Below are 25,203 nucleotides of genomic sequence, written 5' to 3' on the forward strand. Positions count from 1 at the left end.
CAAGCGCGAGGCTGGGCCTTAGGGCCACCAGTCCTCGTGCTTGCTTTCTGCACCCCCATTCTTTTTCCCTTCACCCCCTTCTTCTCTACTTTCTGCACCCCCTTCTTTACTATTTCCACCCCTCATTTGTTTACTTTTTGCACCCGCACTAATTACTAACTGCAATCTGTTTTGCTGTTTTTGTGGTTTTTGTTTTTTTTTCAGATGGCTTCTCGCAAGCGCCGTGCCGTGCCCACACCAGGGGAAGCGTCCAACTGGGACACTTCCCGCTTCACATCTGAGATTGCCTGGCACAGGTACCAAGACAACATTCAGCTCCGGAACATCCTTCCGGAGAGGAATGTTGAATTGGGACCCGGTATGTTTGACGAGTTCCTCCAGGAACTCAGGAGGCGCAGATGGGACCAGGTGCTGACTCACCTTCCGGAGAAGCGGATTGACGTGGCTCTGGTGAAAGAGTTCTATTCGAACCTTTATGATCCAGAGGACCACAGTCCACGATTCTGCAGGGTGCGAGGACAGGTCGTTCGTTTTGATGCTGACACCATTAACGACTTCCTCGACGCCCCGGTTATTTTGGAGGACGGGGAAGAGTATACAGCATACACCAAATACCTCAGCACTCACCCCGATCCTGACACCATCGCGGCCACACTGTGTACTCCAGGGGGGCGCTTTGTCCTTAATGCTGATGGTCTCCCCTGGAAGCTCCTGAGGAAGGACATGACGACACTTGCTCAGACATGGAGTGTCCTTTCTTACTACGATCTTGCGCCCACTTCTCACACTTCTGATGTTAATCTTGACAGGGCCCGCTTGATCTACGGTTTGGTGAGCCGCATGGACATGGATGTGGGCAGCTTTATATCACAGCAGATCAGCCAGATTGCCCAGTCCAGTACCTCGAGGCTCGGGTTCCCGGCGTTGATTACAGCGCTGTGTGACATTCAGGGGGTGGTTTCTGACACCCTGATCTTTGAGTCACTCAGCCCTGCGATCAACCTAGCCTATGTGAAGAAGAACTGCTGGAACCCCGCCGACCCATCGATCACTTTCCCTGGGCCTCGCCGCACACGCACCAGAGCTTCAGCATCAGCTTCCGAGGCCCCTCTTCCTACCCAGTCTCCGTCTCAGCCATCCCAGCGACCGCGACATCCACCTGCTTCCACCTCAGCATCCATGGACATGCATGGGCAGATGCTGAGGTCCCTTCACGTTGGACAGCAGCTCATCATGGAGAATATGCATAGGCTGTCCCTACACCTGCAGATGGATCCCCCGCTCACCACTCCAGAGGCCTATCGTCAGCGAGTCGCCTGGCCAGGAGACCAGCCCTCCACTGACAGGGGGGAAGAGCCTTCTGGAGCCGCTGAGGATCCTGCAGTCGATGAGGACCTCATTGCTGACTTAGCCACCGCTGACTGGGGCCCATGGGCGGACTTGGGCGGAGGCAGTTGATTTTTCTTGATGTTTTCCTTTTATTTTCTGATGTTTCTTTTATGTTTTGTTTTCTTTTGTGTTTGGTGGTCTGTTTAGGTATTAAAAAGAAGTAGTAGTAATAATATGAGAGATTTAGCATTTGTTTTCTGAATAATAATTGCATGATAACTTGAGCAGTCATAATTTTTGAGCTTGTTCTGAAAGGTTGAAACACTTGAGATGCCACTAGTCCTTGGAAACATTGGTTCTGGAAGCACGAGTCAGGTCAGGAAGTGGAACATGAATAACACAAGGTGGGAAGGATAGTCTGATGGAACAAGGTCATAACTGGTATGCCGTATATTTGCTTTACTTCCGGTGAGAGTGTGAACTTAATTGTGAGAGAAAACGCCTGTTTTTAAGTTCCTGGTTTTGCATCACTCTTGGATTGTTAGAATAGTTACTTAAGGTGGAAATGATCAAGGCTATGTTTGTTATATCTAGCTACTTAGCCAAAAAGCCAACCCGACATCATTTTTTCCCTTGCACCCATGATTGAGCCTATATATCATATTATTTTATTCTGAATTAACCCTTAAGCCAATAAAAAAGATAAGTCCTACCCTTTAGGATGATAAGAGAGCAAAAATGGGTTATTAAGGTCTTAATTTGGGGGATTTTGGAAAATGGGTAGCTAAGACAATGGTACAGCATGTAGTAAGACACCTCTTATAAACTAGAAGCCCGAAAAAAAAAAAAAAAAAAATCATGAGTAAAATAAAGGGCAGAAACAAAGAGCAGAGAGGTGTCAAGAGAAAAGTGTTGGGGGGAATAAAAGGGTTAAGAAGAATGCATCGGAAGTATTAGAAATTTTTGCTCTCTTAATCCTAATTTGAATTTTCAAGAAAAACCATGATTTTTGTGAGCCAAGCCCAATACAAGCCAATAAAGTCCTTAGTGATCCACCTGAAGGTAACTAAAGATAACTATACTTGAGAGGAAATGCAAAACTTTGGAATCTTACTTGCAGGTTGTTAGAAAATTGCAGACACTAAACCATACACTTGTGAGCAGAGGAAAACACCAGCCTTGTGAGGAAAGTAAGGCAAGCCAGATGTGATCGAGATTCCAAAGGACTGACTAACCACTTGTGTGTTTTATGCTTTCATTTTGAGATGTTGACAGATGCGGAAAGGACCACTGGAAGAAGGAGGAACTAAGGCCATTGACAGTGTTGAAACACTCAGAACTTGTTTGAAAATTTATTTTTTGGTTTGCTTGGGGACAAGCAAAGTTTAATTTGGGGGATTTTGATAACTGCTAAATAATTGTGAATTTATAGGAGTTAAATAGTCAAATTTTGGCTTAAAATTAATTATTTAGCAGTTATTTGTAATTAAAAGTGAGAAAATTAATTTAAATTGAATTTCTGGCTGCAGATACGAAAAATAAGGTTGCATTTAGCAAAAGTGGCACAGAAAGGAAAAAAAAAAGAAAAACTTCTGAAGCAGGCCCAGTCCAATAGGGGCGCTCAGCGCGCATCAGGCGCTAAGCGAGCAACTAACTGGAGGCGCTGGGCGTGGCGGAAACCGTTACGCGCGCTAAGCCAGCCAGGCGCCCAGCGCCCGATCCAACAGACGTACAGGCGCCCAGCGCCCGATCCAACAGAAGCACCGGCCCAGCGTGCATGGCGCGCCCAGCGCGCGATCTGAACGCGCTAAGCGCGAGGTGTGGCGCTGAGCGCAACTACGAAGGCCCGTAAGCCCACTTCAGCCACTATAAATAGAGAGGCAGTCCCAAGGAAATTTCATCCCATCTCAGAGCATCACTCTCAGTACCTCAAGCCTGAGTTTTCTTCCCCCTCTATATTCTTTGTTTTGTTTTGTTAGCCTAGCCTTTCTTTCATCCCCAGTTGTAAGCCCTCAATGGCCATGAGTGGCTAAACCCCTAGCTAGGGCCTGGCAGGCCTAAAAAGCCAACGATGTACACTGGGCTTCAAGAGTTATCAATGCAAAAGAATTTATTCCAGGTTTTTCTGTTCTATTTCTTTTCTTTTATTCTTGCATTCATTCTTAAATCTCTTTTTGGGTTTTAATCGCTCGGGAGAGGGTAATTCTCAATAATATTTAAGATTCAATGCATGCATCAGTTTTAGGGGTTAATCGCTTGGGAAAGGGTAACACCTAATAGAACATCTAAAGAAAAGAATCATTGGGTTAGCATTGCTAGGCATAGAATGATAACTCACTGCCCATGCATTTAAGCAACATCTAGAACTTAATCTTAATGCATTTTAATTATTGAATCTTCGCAAAGGCATTTGGGAGATAGGTAGTTAAAATAGGCTTGCCAACGTGAGGCATCAGGGGCAAGCAGTCAACAGATGTGGGTAGAACTAACACCATTTCATTGATAATGAATATCATACTTACATGCATCGTAGGCCAATTGGGTTTGTCTGGTCTTGGCATTTCTATCAATTGTTTTCCCTTTACTCATTTATTTTAGTAATAGCACTCTTTACTATTCCTACTTTCATTTCTACTTTACTACTTTACTCCCACTTACAAATTGAGAGGTATTGAAAAGTGCAATAAAATCCCTGTGGACACGATACTCGGACTTCCGAGCTTTACTACTTGTCACGATTTGGTGCACTTGCCAAAGTCTTAACAAAAAAACACAACAGAACTATATTCTAAAGATAAAGAATATATTCAACTCTTTATTTGTTTTTAATTATTATTTTTCTAATTATTGCTTTTTTTAATATTTTAAATAAACAAATTGTTCGGTAGTACTTTAAGATATCTTTAAAAGTTTTAGTAATTAAGACATAATTACACTTAAAACTCTTTTCATTTCTAAAAAAATGGATTAATTGCTAATAATTAATTTTTTGATAAATTATTATAACTACGGCATCATTTAAGGTCTACTACTTTAATCTAAATGATTGATCAAATAATGAAAAATCTCATTGCATTCACATATATGGAAGATTATTTAAGGGGAAAATCCATGAACAATCACAAACAAGATTAATTTATGACTTAGTGAATTGGGTGACACTCTTAATTTTTTACTCAAATACAAAAAAAAAACTATCACCTTGTTATTATTATTGACAAAAAAAGTTTACCATCTTAATTTATAAGATTGATTAAGTAACATAAGGTTTCATCGTATTTATATGTGTAGAGTAATCTATTTAACAAGAGAATCTACGAGCGATTGTGGGTAGGATTAGTATGTCGTATAGTGGATTGGGTAAAAAAAAATCTACCACCTTATTATCATTATTATTATTTATATATTTATAAAAAAAGTTTACCTACTTATAAGAACATGCATGTAATTTATTTATTTTTAATTTTTGGTCTCTCCCCGCCCCCTAATTTTCCTAAAATAAACAAATTGGAACGAGGGCCCAAAATTTTCCCAGAGCCCATGTCACCGAACCCAAAGACGACGAACTGAAACTTGAGGAAGAAGAGAAAAACAAGACCCTCTCTTCTTGTGTCTGATCGAAGAAACCAACCAGTCAGTCATGAATTCGTGTTCGTGATTTGCGCCACGCTACACACACTTACTTCGATTTGAATCATCACTCTCTTCACTCCTCTCTCCAAGTGCTTCCCACAATGATGTCCCCGAACCGCGTCTCAGAGGATCGGGGCACCCCACCACAACATTTCAGGTAAAATTTTCTCCTTTTCGAAAAATTTAGCCATAATCGATCCTGGGTATGGACCATTTTTTCATATCATTAAAGTGTTTGATTTCTGAGGCTATTTCTTTGTGTTCAATTGGGACTGTGTCTAGGTGCATTGACGTGTGCCAATGCTTTTGCTCTTTCCTTGAAGCTGTGTCTCAATGTGTTAGTTGTTTTAGGAACTGGGTTGGAGCTAATGGGTCATCTTTTTCGATAGTTATTGCAAGCATTGTTTACTTTGATTCAGTGCTTATTTGTGTGGAGGGAAAATTTGAAGTTAACACGAGAGCAAAATGCAATGCCCTCAGTGGTTGCAATTTAATCTATAACTTATTAGGTGTGTGTTTGGTTCAGCTTATTTAAAGAAATAATCAGGTTCTTGTGATTAGTAGCTTTTTGAGAGAATATTTGAGAAGTATTGAAATAAGTAATTACTTTTGAGAAATAATCTCTTACCAAATATTTACTCCATACTTGGAGGGAGATTGCTGCCCATAGTGGTGCTGCTCGTGAGTAGGATTGCCTTCCTTGGAAGATGCATTGGTGATCTGTATAAAAAGAAGTAGTATTTTAATTTAATCCATTGGCATGTGTTAAAGAAACAATATAAAACTCATTTTTGTCTTGACCTAATTGTTTAAGCTTTTGAGATAGTTATGATACGGTATTGGAGTCTTTAGGATCAAGTGGTCTAGAGTTTGACCCTTGTTGTCCCTATTCTTCTAATAAAAAGTTGAATTTGCTCTAAGCCGAAGGTGGGTCCATGGGTATTATCCAAGCATCAAGCGTAAAGGGCTCTTGCGTAAAGGGGCATCTTAGAGATTAGAGATGTAATACAAAAGCATTCATGTGTCTCTACCATACAACTTAAGCTTTTGTGATAGTTGATTTAGGATAGCGTCTATGATAATTAACTGATTATACTGTTTTATTGATCATGTATTGTGGCATTTTACTTTTAGTGGTTATACATATACAAAAAAATTTCTCAGTTACATTCTACTATAACGTATTGGTTAGTGATTGATTACCTCTGTTGGATATTTATAGAAGAGGGTTGTGTATTGAAAGTTTTAACTTTGTTCACTCTTATTGTGCTGATTTTATATTTCGATTTGTAGACACACACCCTTTCAGATAATCCATATTGTTGCAAATTTCATGAGGATATGGTCAATATACTCGATGTACCGCTACTTCTTGCAGACTGGTGCTTCTGTTGTTCTTTTTCTGTTTGCCTGCCTGGCCCCAGCGTCCATCCTATTTTTGATTTTGCAAAAGCCTTGGAAGGGCAGGCCTCTTTCTAATACACAGGTGAATTTAATTTATACTCTCTGAAGAGAGTAATAAGAAAGAAGCATTAAATTTGACATAGAAGTTATCATGAATGCACATTCCTTAATAGTACCATTTTTCTTTTCAGATTGTTCCTTCTATAATAAATGGTGGCATAACAGCACTGTATCTGGTCTTGTGGGGAAAGGGACTGAAATCATGTGGGCCAGTTAGGTTGGTTTTTATATTCTGAAAGAAAATTTCAGTTGATAACTTTAATGTGTCAAGTGCTCAGTCTTAATTGCTTTGAGTTATGTGGCATCATGGCTGATGCTCAGTTGTGTAAATCACTGATTTCCAATTTGTCATAGTCCAAGTCCAATTGAATCATTGATGTCATCCTACCATTATATAGCTATTTCTTGATCATGTTAGTATCGAGGTGAATGGTGCTTTGATATTAATGAGAAAGTATTTTTTATTGCTATATGAACTTAATGCAATCATTGTTTTCTTATTAATTTAGAGCAATATTGGCTGAGTATTCTGGTGCTGTTCTTGGAGTACTTTCTGCAGTGTTATATGGCAGGAGAGGTCATTTGTGGAAAAAGGTAACCCTTTTAAGATACTTATGTTGTTAGGTATATTATACAAGTTACACCATGAAACCATGTGCTCAAATCGGTTTAAATACCTATTCCATAAGAATGTTTTTGCAATATTTCTCCTTTCTACTTTATCTGCATTGATAAATCTCTTGTGAAGTTGTAACTTGTGACTATTTCCTGAATTATTTTACCTTTTTCAATGAAGATCACATATTTTTCTTTCCCCTCTCCTTAAGCCTTTGTCTGGTTGTAGCTGTTTTGGAGGATCACCTATCTCCCCTAGTTGTAGTTTCCTTCTTTCTCTAAATTGAAAACATTTTTTTTTGTATAAAAAACTATATAAATTGTTAAGTCTTCTTTGATAAAATAATAATAAAAAATTAAGCCATAGTTTTCAATCTTGGATAGCAGTGCATAGTGGCCAACTTTGTAAATACTATAGCGGTTTTTTCAAAAACAAAAAAAGAAAACCCAAAAATTAAGAAATTATTGATACTATCTTTGGGTCTATAAGAAACACATTGTGTTTTAATTGTTTTTCTTTGGCCCTAATTATAAAGAAACAATGACTAGTTTTCAAACTTACTCAGGGTTAAATTTCTTTTATACCTTAATTTATTGTTAACTCTATTTCCTAGGCACTCATTCATTGGATTATGAGTACTGACATTAAATTTGACCATCACTTACAACATTTGAACTTAAGGGCATTTTTTGGAATATACTTGAATTCATGGTAGTATTAAATGTGACCATCACTTTCCTTGGTCTTGATATTTGTTCTATGTTTCTTATATATATGACTGGAGGTATTATATATAAGTCACTTTTTACACTCAATCACCATCAATCTAGGAGCAATAAGAAAATAGTAATGAAGTAAAAAATGATAGATGATGGTGAAATTAATAGAAAAAGAACATAAACAAATTAGATAAAAACTATTAGAATGTGAACAAGTAAGTTTAAATGAAGAAGAAAGTACGGAACATGAGGGAAAAAATGGTCCTGTAAAGTGTGAAGGAACAAAGGTCAAAACAGAGTTAACTTTTTGAGGGTTGTTCTAGGAAGAAGGGTTTCAAATCCTATTAATGTTTCTTGAGCAAAAAAAGCATTAGATAATGTGGAAGAAGGGTTGGTCTAGGAACAAAGGTCAAAACAGAGTTAACTTTTTGAGGGTTGGTCTAGGAAGAAGGGTTTCAAATCCTATTTATGTTTCTTGAGCAAAAGAAGCATTAGATAATGTGGAAGAAATCACTATTTTATTCAGGAGTAAAAAAGGGTTTTTGAAGCCTATACCATGGTAGCGCCGCTATAGCATGTGAATTGCTGCTGTTACGGTTGCAATGACTGGTATTGAAAATCGCTCCACTATTTGAATCCCATACTAGCCCAGGGTTGCTATGCTCTGCTACTGCACTATAGCTCACTGACTACTATGATTTAAGCCAGGTTGTACTATGATAAATTAAATAATGTGATTTCAATTGCTGCTTGTGATTAATGTGTTTGAAACATAAGTTTGGATCTTCTCTGATCCAGTGGATACTTTCTTATTTTGAACCAGATAGGCGGCCTTATTGCCATGTTGGCATCCTTATACCTGTTATCAGAAGGATGGGCTACAGCAACATATTCTCCATTCTATATCCTCAGTCAGACTGTGTTATTTTGTTTCTTAAATTTACTAAGTTTACTGCTAAAATATCTTTTGCTCCATGTGTTCTTTTTCTTTTCAGTCTAGTTTTTCATACTTTTTATTTTTTCCACAAGCGTTGTAAACTTAACTGGAATATACCATGGGAAGATAGAGATGATTCTGAGGCTAAAACTGAACCAGTTTTGGGCCTGAGGCATATGTTAGTCCCTATTATTGCTGGTATTCTATCTGCGCTCAGGAGAGTGATTGCAAGGCGTGTTTCAATCAAGGTGGAAACATTTATGTAATTTGAACTTTATACTTTGACTTTGGTGCAAGGTGTTTTGTGTGTATCCATAACCCCTGGACATTTTGTTTTCAGAATCAACTTAAAAGGCGACTCCATGCTTTAACTATTGCTTCTGCAACATGTTTTATGTTTCCTATTGCCATGTGGGACATGATCATAGTGAGTTCTATGTCATTGTCACTTTTACATTTATGTGGAATTCTTATATTGTTCTGTGGTTTTTGCATGATTGACATTTGACAATTTTTGTAACCCTCTTGTCCCCTCTCTTCTCATGTCCTTCAGGGATCATCATCTGAATCTGATAGTAACGCAAAGCTTCCATTTTCTGCTTGGGCCTTCTTGAGCACTATTCTGTTTGGAAATATTGTGATATTCTATGCTGACAGTATTGCAGAGGAGAGGTATGCCATGAATGATGATAATCTTACCATAAGTAAAGGCTAAGTGAGTAATGGGAAGGCATTTATTCATTTTGAAATTAGGTTTCTTATGCTCTTTAGATTATCAGACAAGGTTCTATAAAATAACTATTAACAAATGGCATAACCATTTGCAGTAATATTCTCCCCATTCTCATTGAAACAATTATTCAATTTTCAGTTTGATGAAATTATAATTCCTCGTCTAGAAATAAATTAATTGACTTATATCTGACTTCATCTTGTATATGAAAAAAGTTGGATAAAAATTAGGTCAAATTTAAATCCAAGATTGATTTGGTAAGATCTGAATTGTATTTGAATTTTTAAGTTCCGTATGGTGTAAGATAATATAATATAGTGCATGACATTTTGAACTCTTTGTTGTTGTGAAGTAGCTGAAAATTCATACTTTTCTTTTTGTAGATTGCACATGGTTTTCTCCTCACCAAGGCATTTAGCAGCAGCTGGTGCGTGCATCATCATAATGGAGAAAGTTTATAAGATGGATTTTTCTCTCACAGGATTCACGATTTGCTGCTTAATATTAGGTTTTGGTATGTTTAGCAGTTAGTTTTGAATATTATTATTCTCTTTAAATTATATTTTTCATGGATTGTTTCTAGAACACTATAACTGAACGAGTAGCTGATAATTTTTTGTCATGCCTTACAAAGTTTAAGGGTGTGTTTGATTTCTATTTTCAAAAACTGTTTTCAGTTTTTGAAAAACAAAGAAAATAGATGCCCACACCCAGCTCATGCCTTATGACATGCAACACCACTCCCAGTGACCTACACTCTTGAGGTAGGACTAAAAACAGAAAAAGAGAATGAGAAAGACCAACTTTTGGAAACAATTTTCAAAACTTAATAGATTTTGGACAAGAAATCGATTGCCACTAGCATGAAAATATTTTAGAAAACAGTTTTTGAAACCAAAAAGTGAGAAGGAAATCAAACAGACCCTAACTTGTTTTTATGATACTTGGCTTCTCAGATTCTATATACATTGGTTATATATCCTCTGGATTTTTTAAATGACATTCATATTCCAGAAAAAGGGTAAATCTTTTTTAAACTCAGCTTATCTTGAAGCAGTTCATGTTGAATTCTTGAACTTCACTGTTTTTTTATTGCCTTTTCTTACTAGTAATAATTTGATTTTTAAGGACTTTCCAAAATTATCGCTATTCACTACCAGTCAACTACATTTTCCTGTCTTCTAGAATTGAGTTTGTATTTCTGAGAGAGCAAATATACTGATTACTGAATTAAGGCATTCTTGTTTCTGTTTTTCTCTTTTCGTGGTTAATAATCTTAAATTCTCATTGTAATGGAATAATGTAGGGATATATGAAGCAACTTCATTGGAGCGCAATAGAAAAGATTCTATCCGAAATTCAGATTTATCCAATGGAGAATTTGATAATCAAATCCAGATGTCACCACTACCTACTTGAAGTATGTGTATTTTATTCCTTCAAATTATGAAATGTAAATTTATTGCCAATTGTTTATTTGGTTCATTTGTGTGAGTGGGTATCTATGCATTCTGCTCTGTTCAATTGACACCTACCAGCAATTTTCCAGATGAGTATTGAGTATCAATATTATACTACTGATTCTAATATATGGTGAGCCTGATTACCAGTTTTTGCAATGTCTTTTTGATATTTTGAAAGCAATAGTCCTTAAACATCTAAAATTATATAGGGATATAAGTACAGAGAAATGTTTTGAATTGAAAGACAGCAAGAAATATGCATGATAGAGACTGGAATAGAAGATTAGAAACAGATTTTTCTTGAGTAATCCCCTAATTCCCAATCTCTGCTCCAATGTAGAACAGTATCAAGAATATAGTACTGTGTACAGAAACAATATGATTTCCCTGGAAATTTAAGAGGTTCAGGCCTCTCCTACATTTGGTGCCCAATACTCGTACACCTTTCTTACTTAATTATAGGCAATCTGCCTTTATTATTCTATCTCGGCCCAAGAAACTAACAAATATCAACTACTAATTAACTAACTAAATTCTAATAGATATTGACAATTATTGGCTATCTAACTATGAACCGTTTTGGAAAGATTGTAGTTGTTCATAGATGCCATGATGCACATAGGTGGGAAATGTAGAAGGTTTATTGTGGGAGAGGGAGAGTATAGGTGTGCTTTCCTCAAGGAAGGTTGCACATGGAGCTGAGTGCATGCTTTTATTTATACAGAAGAGATTGCTCACCTTTTTGTGAGTGCTAGGTGTGCCCTAAAGCTTTTGGTGGTTTTGGTCCAGGAGGGTAAACTTTAGTGGCAATGTGCAATCCATGCTGTTATGTGGTGCATTTTGTCTCAGGGTGTATCACTTGTGCTTGTTGATTTGGAATAAAGATTAAGTATTAGCTTCTATTGTCTTTTTTAAGAGGTTTGTCTAAATGAAATACGGTGGGATTGGGCACCTTTGTTTGGTGTTTTTACTTTTTCTTTGTTTTACTTTCGCCTTTTATTTGAGAAGGATGGAGGATCCTCTATTCTCTAATTTCTTCTCTCCATGTTTATGAATTTCTTCTTTTATCAAGAAAAATATAATTACATTTACAGCTAAAAAAACCCTGATTCTTTTCAACTAGTTGAAGAACTTTGTTATATTCAACTTATTGATTTCAACTGATGTCCATACATATCATCCGTTGCAATTTCACAGGAGATTACTTTCTTCCATGGCTAGTCAATTTTCAGTGTCAGTAGTATTAGTTGATGTGAAGATAGTCTGAAAGATTTAGGGTCTGTCTGATATGTTAAAAAATGAGGGACAGGATAAAGTTCCACATTTGATTTTAAAAATGGTTGTAGGACAGAACAAAAAAGGTTGTAAAGGACAGAACAAAACATAAAATTTTGTTACTCACTAATGTGAGAGATAACTTTTTGTCCCCATGATTCAATTAAAAGGACAAAATTATCCTTCTCATTATCCCATGTCTCCCCCTCCTCTTTTTCTTTTCCTCAACTTCTCTGGTTCATTCTTCATGTTACAGGGATAGTTTCATGTTAATTAATGGTTATCAAATCCAGAATTGCAATTGCACTCATTTATTTGAAAGCCATATTAGTATACAAGTGTCGTAGCACTCAGAGACCTTAATTTGGCTTCAATTGGGTTTTAGGCAAGGAACAAAACAGGAATGATAATGTTGATGAATAGGCCAATGAAATCAATGGTGTGTGAAAGAGGTTAAGGTCAAATGGTGTGCACGAGGTTGGTGGTAGCGGGCAGTGTGATGGTTGTTGTGACAGGTTTGATGTGTCAGTATACTGTATAGATTATTGTGGACGATGTTGTTTTCTGATGCCATTTTCAATATCTTGGAATTGAGTGAGATGAATGAAGGGTATTTAAATAAATTTCAAATAATTTTATTTAGGTTGCCCGGTGCTCATCAAACCAAGACAGGATATAAAGTTGTCCAGTAACTTGATTATTTTACTGTCCTGTTCTCCTTGTCCAGAACAATTAGAACAGAACAGTACAAATAATGTAAAAGGACTCAAAAACAACTACATATTATATGGACCAAAAAGTTATTTTAGCCTAAATTTCAATTTGACTGATTGCTATGCACTTTTTCCTTGAGAATGAAGAGGTGATGTGAATAATCTTAATAACATTGCTTGTGTTTATCTGAAGGAATATTAAGTTAGTTGTGTTCAGTGTTGGTACACAAAGATATGTTGGACTCTGTTGACCCATAATTTCATTTTGTGCATTAGTTGCAGACAAGCTGTTTTCCGCTGTGAAGATGTGTTATCCGCCACTTTTGGGAAGCTCCAGCATCTAGTTTTCTATACACCTAATTCTTGATGATTGATCTGATCTGATATGATCCTTGGGGGCCTGAGAAGCACTTTTAACCTACCGAGTTCATTATTTTGCTTCCTACAAGATCATTACTAGTCTGGTAGTTTATTGTGTAGTTTAGGAGTGATTTTCTATCATGAAGAAAAAGAAGCATTATTCGTCGTCATGGTAGAAGTTCTTTGAATCTTGTTATAATTGAATCACCCATATGAGCTAACTGCACATTATAATGAAATTATTGAATATGCCAAACTGTTGGTTATTCCTTGTATGTTATTTTCCCCCCCTTCCCATTTCTCTTATTTATTTTTTTATTTTTTTTGTCCTTTTTTGTTTCCGTTATTCTTTTTTGTTTCAATTATTTCCTTAAAAGTATATTTAATGATCTGGATTTATAATAATATTTGTAAGATGGACGAGGCTTGAAGTATTATAGTTTTTCTATTTTATTTCCCCCTTTCCTTTTATTTTATTTTGTGTGTGTATTTTTTGGAATGCTTGCTTGGGAGGAAAAAAAAAATAAAGAGTGAATTTTTTTTTACAAGTATTTTTTCTTTGTTTAGTGAAAGGAAAAAAGGAGAGAAAACCTAACTTCTAGAAATATCATTTCTTTTAATCCTTACGGGGGATTACATTTTGCAATGTTATGTACTACATACATGTACGTTTTAATTGTTGAACCAAATGAAACCTTTAATGTGATTCCACGAGAGCAACACATTTATTTTAATTTAGTGCGTTTTCTGTTTTTCTTGCATTTCCAACACGGTAATATATTTTTTTTTTATCATTTCAAACTACCAAAAAAGACATAAATGTGAAAGACACAATGACATTTTAAAAAAGTTTTACTATTTATAGGTTTAATTGCAGTAAATAAAAAATTATTTATAGGTTTAATTATTCAATTTGTCTCTATAATTATATAAAATTCATCTTTTAGTCCTTATACTTCAAAATAATTTATTTTAGTTTATATATATATATATATATATATTTTTTTTTAAATCCATTTTAGTTCTTATACATACCATTTTTAATATTGTCATTTAGTTTTTATTGTCTAAATTTATAAGGATTAAAAAAAATTAAAAATGATGGTATATATTAGGACTAAAATGAATTTTTTTAAGTATATAAACTAAAAAATAAAATTTGTGCAACTATAATGTTGTTCTGAAAAAAGCGGAATTTAGCTAACTTTATTGATGAATACACACCTCTAATAGCAAGTATTTTCTTGCAAAAATAAGTCCAACCGTCTTAGGGTCCAAGAAAGATACAACATAGAACGCCAAACACTACATATTGAACCACAATTATTTATTATATTTTTAGTATTATATATATATATATATATATATATATATATATATATATATATATATATATATATATATATATATATTTGTGAAAAAGGTATTGTAATATTGTGAATATCTATAATATTGAAGATGTTTTAGTCCATATCTTCAATTTTGTATATGTTTTATTATTTCTTTTTTCTTGTTACAATTGAATCCTTATTTTAACATATACATTAAAGATACTATTAAGAAATTGATTAAATTAATTAAAATATAAGAAGAAAAAAAATAAATGAAGGCAAATTTGAGAGTTAGACAAAAAACTGTGATTTTTTTATATCAAAAAATAGGTTTCTATTTTAAAATGGGTTATTCAAATTGTCAATTGAGTATAACCGTGTATTTATAGAGACAAAATTTAGATTTTAGCCTAATAAAAAAACTCTATTAAATATCATCACATATTATCTAGACAATTTTAAATCAAATTAGAGAACACACCAACGTACCTATAGCATTGCATCTATATTTTACATATATTCATGTAAGCATAATTGAGAGAATTAATTTTAATAATTTATAAGATTAAATATGATTTTTTCCTCCAAATATTGTCTCGCGTATATCGGTTTTAATCCTCCAAAAATAATTTTATTGCATTTGTGTCCCTAAAATTTTCAAAATTCTCTTATTAAGTTCTTTATTTAATTCCATTAATTTTCTTTTCCAATATAAGTTACCTCAACCCCATTGTAGACAATGTCTGAAATTCAATTTGTTACAGTCAATGCGTCAATGCACCTGTTGCTGTTTCTTTCCAAAGTTAAGTTCCACCAACATCATTGTATGTACTTCTTGTTTGAAATAATAGAGTTGTAATTTTTTCTTTCTTTCTTTCTATTCTTGCAGTGTAAAGAATGCTAATGCTAGTAATGTAAAGGTGGGGCTATGATGGGAGACCACACTAGGAAACCAATTTTTCACCATTAGACACGGTAGCTTTCAAATAAACGCCCAAGATATTTTCTTCATTTTTACTTTATTTCTTTTTCATATTTCCTCTCTCTTTTTCAAATTGTATCAATCCTAGGAATTTTTTTTAGGAAAGTCTCACCTGATCTCCAAACTCTTGAAATCACATCATAACTAACATCATGTTTCATTCCATCAATCTGGATCCGCGAGTTTATTTATGTTTTTTTTATTTCCTTCTTATTGTTAATTTTCCATTTTTCATTCTAGTGTTCTAACTTTGGATTTAATTTTTTTGTTATCCATGCTACTCCAAAATCCTCACGCGTCCTTGTTGAAAAGTGTTAGTATTGTTCTGCTGGTTCACTAGGGGTTTTTAAAGAGCAACATTGAGTAAGCCAACTAAGATGGCAATGGCCCAACTTCCTCGGGACCTCATAGTGGAAATTTTGTCATGGCTTCCCGTCAAATCTTTCATGCCTTTCTGATGTGTTTCTAGGACTTGGAATTCCCTCATCTCCCAGGAAAAGTTTGTTAAATTGAACCTTTAAAGCTCATCCAAAAAACACCCACATCCTATTAAGGTGTCAACTTAATACTGAGTATGAAGATATGAGGGATCTCTCGAGCGTTGCACCATGCTCTATATGTGGTTCACTTGAGAACCCAACATCCACTGCTGACAATGGTTGCCACCAGTTAGACAACAGATGCTTATTTATAGGTTCCTGCAATGGGTTGGTTTGCTTGATTAATTTGATTGCTAGAGATGAATTTAGTGAATATCGGGTTCGATATTTTGGAACCTGACCACAAGGATCATGGCTGAAGATTCGCCACACTTAAGTCTTCGTTCATGCAATTATAAACTTTGGTGGCATCAAGTGAAGTGTGGGTTTGGTTATGATGATTGGGGTGACACTTACAAGGTGGTGGTAGTCCTTTTGAATATTAAGTCACAAAATTGGGAGGTGAGACTTACTGCTTAGGTGACACTCATTTGAGAAAGGTTTTTAACTTGCCCGACTATTCCCATTTTGGGAGAACGGTGTGAAAAGTTTGCAATGTAGGAAAAAAGGTGTTAAAAAACACACATTGCGGAATAAAAGAATCTATTTTGTATTTAAAGTATATTATAAACAAATGACATATTAAAAAATGTACCTGTTGATGAGCTCTTGAAACATAAAAATTCTTATAGAAGACTTTACGTATATCCACACCGAGACTGACCTCTATTAGTCAACAACTTTGACAAGTAGAAAAATAAGAATGGAGAAGTGATATTGGGACAGTTTCAATGTACAACCTACGTCTCATTAGATACCGGATCAAACTTAGTATTAGTTGCGTGTAATGCATTCTACATCCCTACAAACTTGGGAAATTGATTCGTGTAATTAATGGCTAAAATTTATTAGAAAACACAAATTTTTAAGATCTATTGTATTCCTTATTTTAGTTAGCTCTTTCTTAATTTTGTATTTTTTTAATTGAAATTAAACCCATAATAGATTAGGTATTAGAAGAATTGTGTTAGAAACTACATTGTTATCACTCTTTTTATAGTTAATTACCAAGATTTCCTCTTAAGTGCTTATTCTAATGTTAGAACTTTGATCCTTCATTTTTGGAGTTGGCTTGATTAGCCTTAAGTCTAACCTTTGTTGGTAAAAAAAATATAAGTTAATTAAAAATTTTAATATGATATAGTAAAATAATCTAAACTGAGGACGAGCCCTGGTGTAGCGGTAAAGTTGTGCCTTGGTGACTTGTTGGTCATGGGTTAGAATCCAGAAACAGCCTCTTTGCATATGCAAGGGTAAGGTTGCGTACAATATCCCTCCCCCATACCTTCGCATAGCGAAGAGCCTCTGAGCAATGGGGTACGAAGTTTTTTTATAGTAAAATAATCTAAACTCACATGAATTGATTGATAGTTGGCTAGTCACAAACCAAGGGGATATATAATACCAAAAAGGAACAAGCCATATCATGCAGTCACATCTGCACCATGCCAAACAAACAAGTTTCCTAGCTAAATCTTAATCAACAACCTTCCCCAAAAGAGGCATAGGAGCCATTGATTTTGTGTTCCCAGTATATTTCCTTTTCTTTTCATTGTTATGTAAAGATATGAACATTATATGTTATGTTATTTACATAGCTTATCCAAAAAAGTATGTTATTTACATAGAACAAGGTTATGGTCTAGTAACTCACTAAGTTGCAAACAAAAGACAACTTCAAAATTCGATACTCTACTTTTATGGAAACAATAGCAGCTTTCTATTTTCCATTGCTGAAAACAAGCTGAATGAATATTCATCTTTTGGATTAAGAGATGGCAAAATTAATTAATCGGTATTAAGAGGAAGATTGATTGTGTTTCAAGCTGTGCTCATCCAGCCAAGATATGATGTCACCAAAAACTTGAGTTATTATTTCATCAGGCTCACCCTCAAGAAGACCATGGTAGGCATCCTTGTAAAGCTGAAGCTTCTTGTCTGAACAGCTTGCATTCTCATACAAGGCTTTGCTCACTGATGGATCTGTCACAGTGTCAGCCTCCCCGTGAAGGATGAATAATGGTAGAGAAACCTGCAATCACAACCATTACATGTGAAGATGAATAGTTTTTATTTGACTGATCCAAAAGATGTAAAATTTCATATTTAAACAGTAGTTCTAGAAAAGAACAATCAATCAAACCCAAAAGCATGAGAAATTATTACATGATCCAGAACCACTATGATTCGACCAATCTTCACATGACATGTAACCAAGTGTTACTTGTAAATTGAAAATTTTGATTATATGTCACAAGAAAACTGGTTGAGACCATGAACACGTAGTGGTTCTGATCCATGTATTAATTTCTCCTAAAGCAATTTTTCTACTATGACCATCTTTAAAAACTCCAAGATATACTACCATGCAGAAAATGAAACCATTTTTAGGGTTGTTAGCTATAGGGTATGGACAAGGTAAAGAAACTTAGTAAGTTTTTCAAATTTGAGGATAGTAGCATCTGCCACAGTAATACAAAGATACATGTAAAGGACTAAAAGTAGCTCATTTAGTGAGATAAATTATTCAAAGTCGATTGATCTGTTGTAAGAAGCATGCAAATATATTAATTTCCTTCTTAACTATGAATTTAGACCAATTTAAGCATATTATAATTAAGAGAGGAAGAACAATAGAAATGCCCTATATAAGCAGTAGAGTCGTGTCTTAGGAAGCCAGAGCAAAAAAGTAGTCTTAAAAAGGATCACTGTTCACTATTTCTACAGAAACTTCAAGACATGACTTATTTAATGATTCTTAAACACTTGAAATTTTAAAGGGTCTTATCTAGACACCTTTTTAGGGTTTTGTAGCTCTTGTTTTAGAATTTATATATATGCACTAGTTTCAACTACTGAACTAGTTTTAGATGAAATACATGCTACCATCTTTGCTACCATAAACTTATGATCTTTTTAAACCTATAACTTTTACCAAAATTTTCACCAACTCCAACACCTAGAGTAGATAACCCAGAAGATCAGAACATACTTCTTTCAGTCGCCGTTCTATTTCTTCAGTAGTTTTAAGCATTTCTACAGCACTCTGCAAACGTGGTTTATCCTTGTAAGCAATAACATTGTAAGCAGTCTGCAAAAAGATTAAAAAAGAGTCAATCTCTTACTTACAACACACATATTACCAAAAGAAATGCATGGAAAGAATTGGCAAAAAATGGAGTCACACACAAGGAAGGATGGATCTTTGGATTTCTATTAGCAGACCAAAAGTAACATTCTGTAGAACAACATTACAAAATACAAACCAGTTCCCTCTTCTTCAAATCTCTGAATGCTGCCTCTGCTAAATCCTTGTTTGGAACTAACTTATGCTTCGGTAAAACATTGGCTAAACCAATCAGGATATGAGTGAGGAATTTTGGAGGAACCATGTCATCTGCAATCTACACAGATTTTCAGGTCAAAGGGAGATCAAAGCAAAGACCACCAGAACTCAAAACATAATTGTGTTTCAAGAATAATACTTTACACATAGGCGCAACAAGAATTGCACCATCCCATGCCTTAGGCTGTTTCAGGTGTATCTTTAATGCAACAGCTCCACCCATGGACTGTCCAAATAGGAAGCTGGGAAGAGAATGGAACTCTGGATTTTCTGCCATATAAACCAAATCTTTTGAATGAATACAACAGTTTCAATATGTAAGTAATTAGAGGATGTGAGGGATAGATCATAGGCTAATGCCAAGTAGTTTCAAGAGATGCAATAACAGAAAGAATCAAATTGATTGAATAAAAGATGATGATGATGATGATTGAGATACAATGGTGTTCTATTTATGGAAAACTGATCAACCATATACTCTCCTAATGCGATACTCCTTAATAATAATTTTTTTAACTCGTTTCCAATGTAAAATGAAAATAGATGTAACAATTACAATTTTGTACAGACTGTTTCAATACGTTTCCATGTTTTTAAAGCCACAGTTCTATTTTTCAGGCAAGGAAGAACACTAGGCAAACACTAACAACCAAGGTACATGCCTTTCTTTGAACACATAATGGCATTAATAGGTGACAGCTGAGATATTTCCTTCATCAGAAACGCAACTCATCATCTTGGCAAGTATCATGAGAAGAGTTCACCAATAATTCTCAGTAATTCTATTTGCAGAACATCTATATGACATGCACTTTAGCTACTGCCTAAATAAGAAGATATATGAATAAAAATGAGATGAAAAACTTCAACCTGATGAATTGCTTTTTATAAAACTCAATATTTTCTCTTTTCAAACAGTTACGGAAAACTTTAAATACTTTATACAACAGAAGTAAATATTAGTTCAAGAACCCTTACACAACATAGTATTGAATTTCATGATGACTGAGAATTTCAAGGGGTTGATGGGAGTATAAATACCTTTGATTTTTGAGTAATGCTCAATGACATCATCAACAAGTCCATCAAAACTGGGAATATAGCAATGGAGTCCTTCTGAGAGACCAAATCCTGGATAATCCATGGCAAAAACTGCATATCCAGATGATGCCAGCTTTCTAGCAATTCCTGCAAATAATTCCATGAAACTATTGAGTCGCTAATCCTCTAGGTAACTGAATTTAGTTACTTAAAGCTACCAGTTCTTAGTACCAGCTACATGCCTTCAAAGAAAAAGGAGCAAGTGTCTCCATAACCATGACAGTAAAACACTGCTGCTTTTGGCTTAGATGCACTAGGAAGCCAACTTTTGCAGAAGATTTCTAGGCCCTTTGAGCTCTTCTCATATGACTGTTGCATAGCACACACATTAAGATATCATCACATGTAAAAAAAAAAAAAAAACCAGGACAATGACAAGTTGGCATTGATGATATCAACATGTTTGAGGCAACTACTCAAAAGAAACATGAATTGCATGAAACCGTTTTAGACTAAACTTCTTACTTACCTCTTCCATTTTTATTCCATCACATGGGGTCTGCAAAACAGAGAAATATAAAAGAGTTGATATTAATATTTAAAGGAAATCAAATTTTACTAATTTAAAGTGAAATAGCACATCAGATAAACACATTCACTATAGAAATGTCTTTGATGAATTTGAAACAACATGGAGAAAATAACTGTACAAATAATTGAGTAAAGAAAGAATGAACAGGCCACAATACTAGAGTCCAAAAATAAAAATAAAAAACAAGGAACCCAATATGTTTAAGGAATAATTAGTACTCAATCTTTACTCAACTATCTTAATTATCTTGAGTCCCTACAGATTGTTGAGCAGTTTATGAAATAAAATAGTAATGCTACAATACGACTTTTTGAAATGTCTCTCTATAACACTTTATTGGATCGTGTTTCAAATTTGGAATAAACCATCAATTTCATCCTTGAAGTATTTCTCTCTCTTAAATAGTTCTTAAAGTAAAAAAAGAAAAATATATAGTAATCCCTTGAGTATTAGAAATCATGCAACATAGTATCTTGAGTACTGAAAAATCTTTCAAATTAGTCTCTCAACGTTAGTATAATATATTAACTTAGAGACTAAACTAATAGATAATCAATACTTTATGCATGAGGGACCAAATTGATAGTTTATTCTTCAAAAATTGCATTCTGAATTGGAGCAGTTCTTTCGCAAGTACAGTGCTCACAACCAATCAAAAACTTATAAAATATTAAGATAACTTCAGCATTGCATTCACTGCTCGCATGTAAGATATTTTAATACATCTTAAAATCTTGATATAATTATATATATAGCAGTATGTCTATGCAAGAATTACTCTAGAAATCGACTTTTTTTGCCCCTAAATTATTGAATAACTGAACATGGTCAAATAATAAGCAAAAAAAGAGTTTGAAAGAATAACCTACCTAACATTTTTCCTCCTGTATTACTATAGTTGAATTGGTGGCTGACCCCATTGCATTTAAGAAGTTGCAACTCAGCTACATTCTACATTCATTTAATAGCTACAACACCCCCCCACCCCCAAATTAGACTTGAGTTCATTGTCTCATCTCGCTAATCTGACTCATTTAAAGTTAATTTTGTTGAATTTGAATTTGAGTTTCAACTCATTTTCATTCTATTAACTCAACCCAGTCCAATGTTAATTTTAACAAGTTCAAATTAAAAGATTAGACTCATGTATTTTGAAAGAATAGTTCACCTCACAACAACATACCAACACCCCCCTCCCAAGGATCCCCTTTGGCTTTACCAAAAAAGAGATAATTTCAGAACACATTCTCTCGCTCTTTCCAACGGATTTGCCATTGCCCACTAGAAATCTCAAAGTCAATGTTCCAAATCCACGTAAACATGTTGAACCAGTCTCAACTACATGTACTAACAATTAATATACCCTCAGCATTAAAGAAGTCCCCCCCCCCCCCCCAGAATAAAAAATAAATAAAAACTTACTCACAAGACAAAACCAAACAAATTAAAAAAAAAAAACAAGGATTAATTTCATCAATTCCACAAACAACAACAAAAGAAAAGAAACAAAACCAAACCTTAAACAATATATGATCAATTCCAAGCTGAATATCCTTGAAAGCCTCACGTGCACGCCTTCTAGCACCAACTTCGTCCATGTTAGCGTTCAAAATCTTCTTCAATTCTCCATCAACACCAGGTATCCCCATTCTTGACACCTTTATCACCTCTCTCCTATTACTCCTCTTCTTTTGGACACCAAATGCTGCTCTGAATTCTGCACCACTTGGATTCAATTCTGATCTAATCTACAGACCTAGAGACAGAATCATAGGAAACAGACTCTGACACACCCCATTAAAAAAACAACACTGGTAATGGGAAGAGAATATTAAAAAGATTACTTTTTTCTTTCACTTATACTATTTTTTATCCAAATACTACCAACCATTCAAAGGGTAGCACCAGGAAAGCTTTGTGGGTCTCTGAGTCAATATGGGATCCGCAAAATAAGGAATATCTGACTCGGGAAAAAGGATAAGGATATGTGGTGAAGAAATTAATAGTAGCTAACAAGCAGATAAATTTTTTAAAAAAAAGTGAAAAATGAGAATAAAAGTATTTTTATTTTAATTTTCTTAAATGAAAGTTAGTTATGGAAGGTGGAATTTGAGTAAGGTTAGAAAATTCTTTATTCAAAAAATTAAAAAGATAAGGAAAGATAGAAGAAAAGTAGTAGTGTTCTTGTTTTCTTAGTATGGAAGGAAGAATTATTATGGATTTGCTTGTTTGCTTATATGATTTTGAATTAAATACGTATTGTTAAGGTTGGGATGAGGTTTGAAGCGGTCGGTGGAAAGTTCCATAAAAAGGAGGAAGAAAGAAGATTGTGGAGGTTTGAGATTGCCTCAATAGAGGGATAATTTGGATGATAGATTTGTATTTAAATACCAGTATACGAAAAACAAATTTAATCAAAAATATAATTTACTTATAGCATTTGTAAATATTATTGGTTATTATTCAATGTATTTATATTAAATATTTTCTTAAATTATTAGAACAAATATTAAGAGAATATTATGAAAAGGATATAGTACTATTTTTAATTTAAAGATATATTTTACTTTGCAATACAAATTAACCTTCTATTACTTGAGTTGGATTCTCACAAATAAAATCAAAAAGAGATTTAAGAAGTAGTATTTTAGTTTAGCTAATGCATAGTATAAATTTTATTTTATATAATTAAAAATTATAATAAATAAATATTCTAAATATATAAACTTATTATAATTTTAAATCATATAATAAATAAATATTTTCATATAAGTTATATTTTAAATTTATAATAAATAATTTCCATTATGATACAAGATTATTTTTAGTTACTAATAATTAAATTTAAAGATAAAAATAGAAATGATATATTGGAGATATCAAAGATATTGAAAGATAAGTGATTAAGAGTAATTAATATTTTTCTTAAGAAAATTCAACTATTTTTCCTTGAATCAATAACTTGTTAGTTAATAAAAGAATTTATAAATAGAAAAAGAGTATTTTTAAATGATTGAGAAAAATAATTTGGAATACTTTTTAAATCAAATTATATTTAAATTAAAATTAAAAAATATTTAAATAGACTTGTTAACTTATATCCATTTATTTTTGTTTAGAAAGAGTAAGTTAACAATTTATATCATGAATATATTTTAAGAAATTTGTAGTTTTCTACAACAAATTTCTTTAAAAATGAGTAGATATAAATTAGCAAATATCATCTTTAAAAATGATTATAAAATTAAATTAAATACCTAATATATAAAATTAAGATAAGAGATATAGTTTAACGAGAATGAGAATAATTTCTAAAAGTAAAAACCTCATCCAACGATAACTCAACATTCATATTTGAAAATGTCTAATTATTTTGTAGGTACTTAAAAATGTCTCTTAAAAAATTATAATATGATTTAGATTATAATTTAAAAATAAATCATGAATATAGAGAAAATTATACTCCTTTGTTATAATAAGTTAATAACTACGTGGAACGGTTCCAGGTCCACTTGTGAGGAAAGTTGTCCACGTATACGAAGCATATAATAACGGTTGATCTTTATTCTTTAGGTAAGTGATGTCACTATCCTTATATATATATATATATATATATATATATATATATATATATATATATATATATATATATTTAAAAAGGTATTTTTAAAATTATTTTTTTAAGAAATACATATATTTTATTTTTTAGAAGCCAGAAAATTATTTATAAGAAAACATTTTAGAGAAATATATTAAAAAACATATAATTACTTATCTTGTTAAGAAAAACTTATTTTATAAAATAAGTTTAAATAAAGAAAAAAAACACAGTTTAGACAAATATGTTGTGTGGGACGGAGAACAAGAATTAGACACGTATTAAAACTCTACAAATGATCATGGTTTGCTATTGGTGTGCTGTTGCAACTTACATAGCATGAAAGTCAAAGTCCGAAAAGAACACTAATCACTGTCAAGTTGTGAGTGTCCCCTCAACGAATATAAATATCCACTTGTTAAGGCAAAAACACCAAATAGGAACGCATAGGGGCTGTTCTACAATTATTTATCTGGGAGATCTATTTTTATATTACAAAGAGCCCCTAGACAGCACTTCCGCTGAGCACGTG

At 33.7% G+C, this 25,203-nt stretch overlaps 2 protein-coding genes across 4 annotated transcripts; one reads left to right on the forward strand and one right to left on the reverse strand.

Annotated features, from left to right (window-relative positions):
- The first annotated feature begins 4,796 nt into the window (after positions 1-4,796).
- Positions 4,797-13,508, forward strand: LOC100785654 (zinc transporter 5). 3 transcript variants are annotated; one of them, XM_003541260.5, is made up of 11 exons: positions 4,797-5,119; positions 6,256-6,448; positions 6,558-6,643; positions 6,936-7,020; positions 8,585-8,663; positions 8,816-8,946; positions 9,039-9,125; positions 9,252-9,370; positions 9,815-9,945; positions 10,738-10,851; positions 13,159-13,508. In XM_003541260.5, exons 1-10 carry the CDS (start codon positions 5,064-5,066, stop codon positions 10,848-10,850), a joined length of 1,080 nt encoding a protein of 359 aa, XP_003541308.1. In that variant the 5' UTR covers positions 4,797-5,063; the 3' UTR covers position 10,851; positions 13,159-13,508. The 3 variants fall into 3 exon arrangements, with proteins under 3 accessions (XP_003541308.1, XP_025980743.1, XP_014620748.1); XM_026124958.2 differs by having other exon boundaries at positions 13,165-13,508; XM_014765262.2 differs by lacking the exon at positions 8,585-8,663 and having other exon boundaries at positions 8,791-8,946.
- A 4,104-nt stretch (positions 13,509-17,612) lies between these two features.
- On the reverse strand, positions 17,613-23,319 carry LOC100782441 (caffeoylshikimate esterase). Its single transcript, XM_006593667.4, has 9 exons — positions 22,962-23,319; positions 22,591-22,829; positions 21,011-21,040; positions 20,724-20,850; positions 20,482-20,628; positions 19,580-19,710; positions 19,361-19,498; positions 19,087-19,185; positions 17,613-18,126 (listed from the first exon to the last, which is right to left on the reverse strand). The coding sequence occupies exons 2-9, from the start codon at positions 22,720-22,722 to the stop codon at positions 17,893-17,895; spliced, it is 1,038 nt and encodes a 345-aa protein (XP_006593730.1). The 5' UTR covers positions 22,723-22,829; positions 22,962-23,319; the 3' UTR covers positions 17,613-17,892.
- Positions 23,320-25,203: the final 1,884 nt, after the last annotated feature.

This window comes from Glycine max, chromosome 13 (assembly GCF_000004515.6).
Source record: "Glycine max cultivar Williams 82 chromosome 13, Glycine_max_v4.0, whole genome shotgun sequence".
Classification (NCBI taxonomy): Eukaryota; Viridiplantae; Streptophyta; class Magnoliopsida; order Fabales; family Fabaceae; genus Glycine; species Glycine max.

What these genes read in the sequence shown, in the direction of transcription:
- LOC100785654 (XM_003541260.5), top strand. Translation starts at nt 5,064, where the DNA reads ATGATGTCCCCGAACCGCGTCTCAGAGGATCGGGGCACCCCACCACAA. An exon ending in ACCCCACCACAACATTTCAG is followed by an intron (nt 5,120 to 6,255) that starts GTAAAATTTTCT and finishes TTCGATTTGTAG; the next exon opens with ACACACACCCTTTCAGATAA. An exon ending in CTGCTTAATATTAGGTTTTG is followed by an intron (nt 9,946 to 10,737) that starts GTATGTTTAGCA and finishes GGAATAATGTAG; the next exon opens with GGATATATGAAGCAACTTCA.
- LOC100782441 (XM_006593667.4), bottom strand. Translation starts at nt 22,722, where the DNA reads ATGGGGATACCTGGTGTTGATGGAGAATTGAAGAAGATTTTGAACGCT. An exon ending in ATGGAATAAAAATGGAAGAG is followed by an intron (nt 20,851 to 21,010) that starts GTAAGTAAGAAG and finishes GCTATGCAACAG; the next exon opens with TCATATGAGAAGAGCTCAAA. An exon ending in TAGAACGGCGACTGAAAGAA is followed by an intron (nt 18,127 to 19,086) that starts GTATGTTCTGAT and finishes TTGTGATTGCAG; the next exon opens with GTTTCTCTACCATTATTCAT.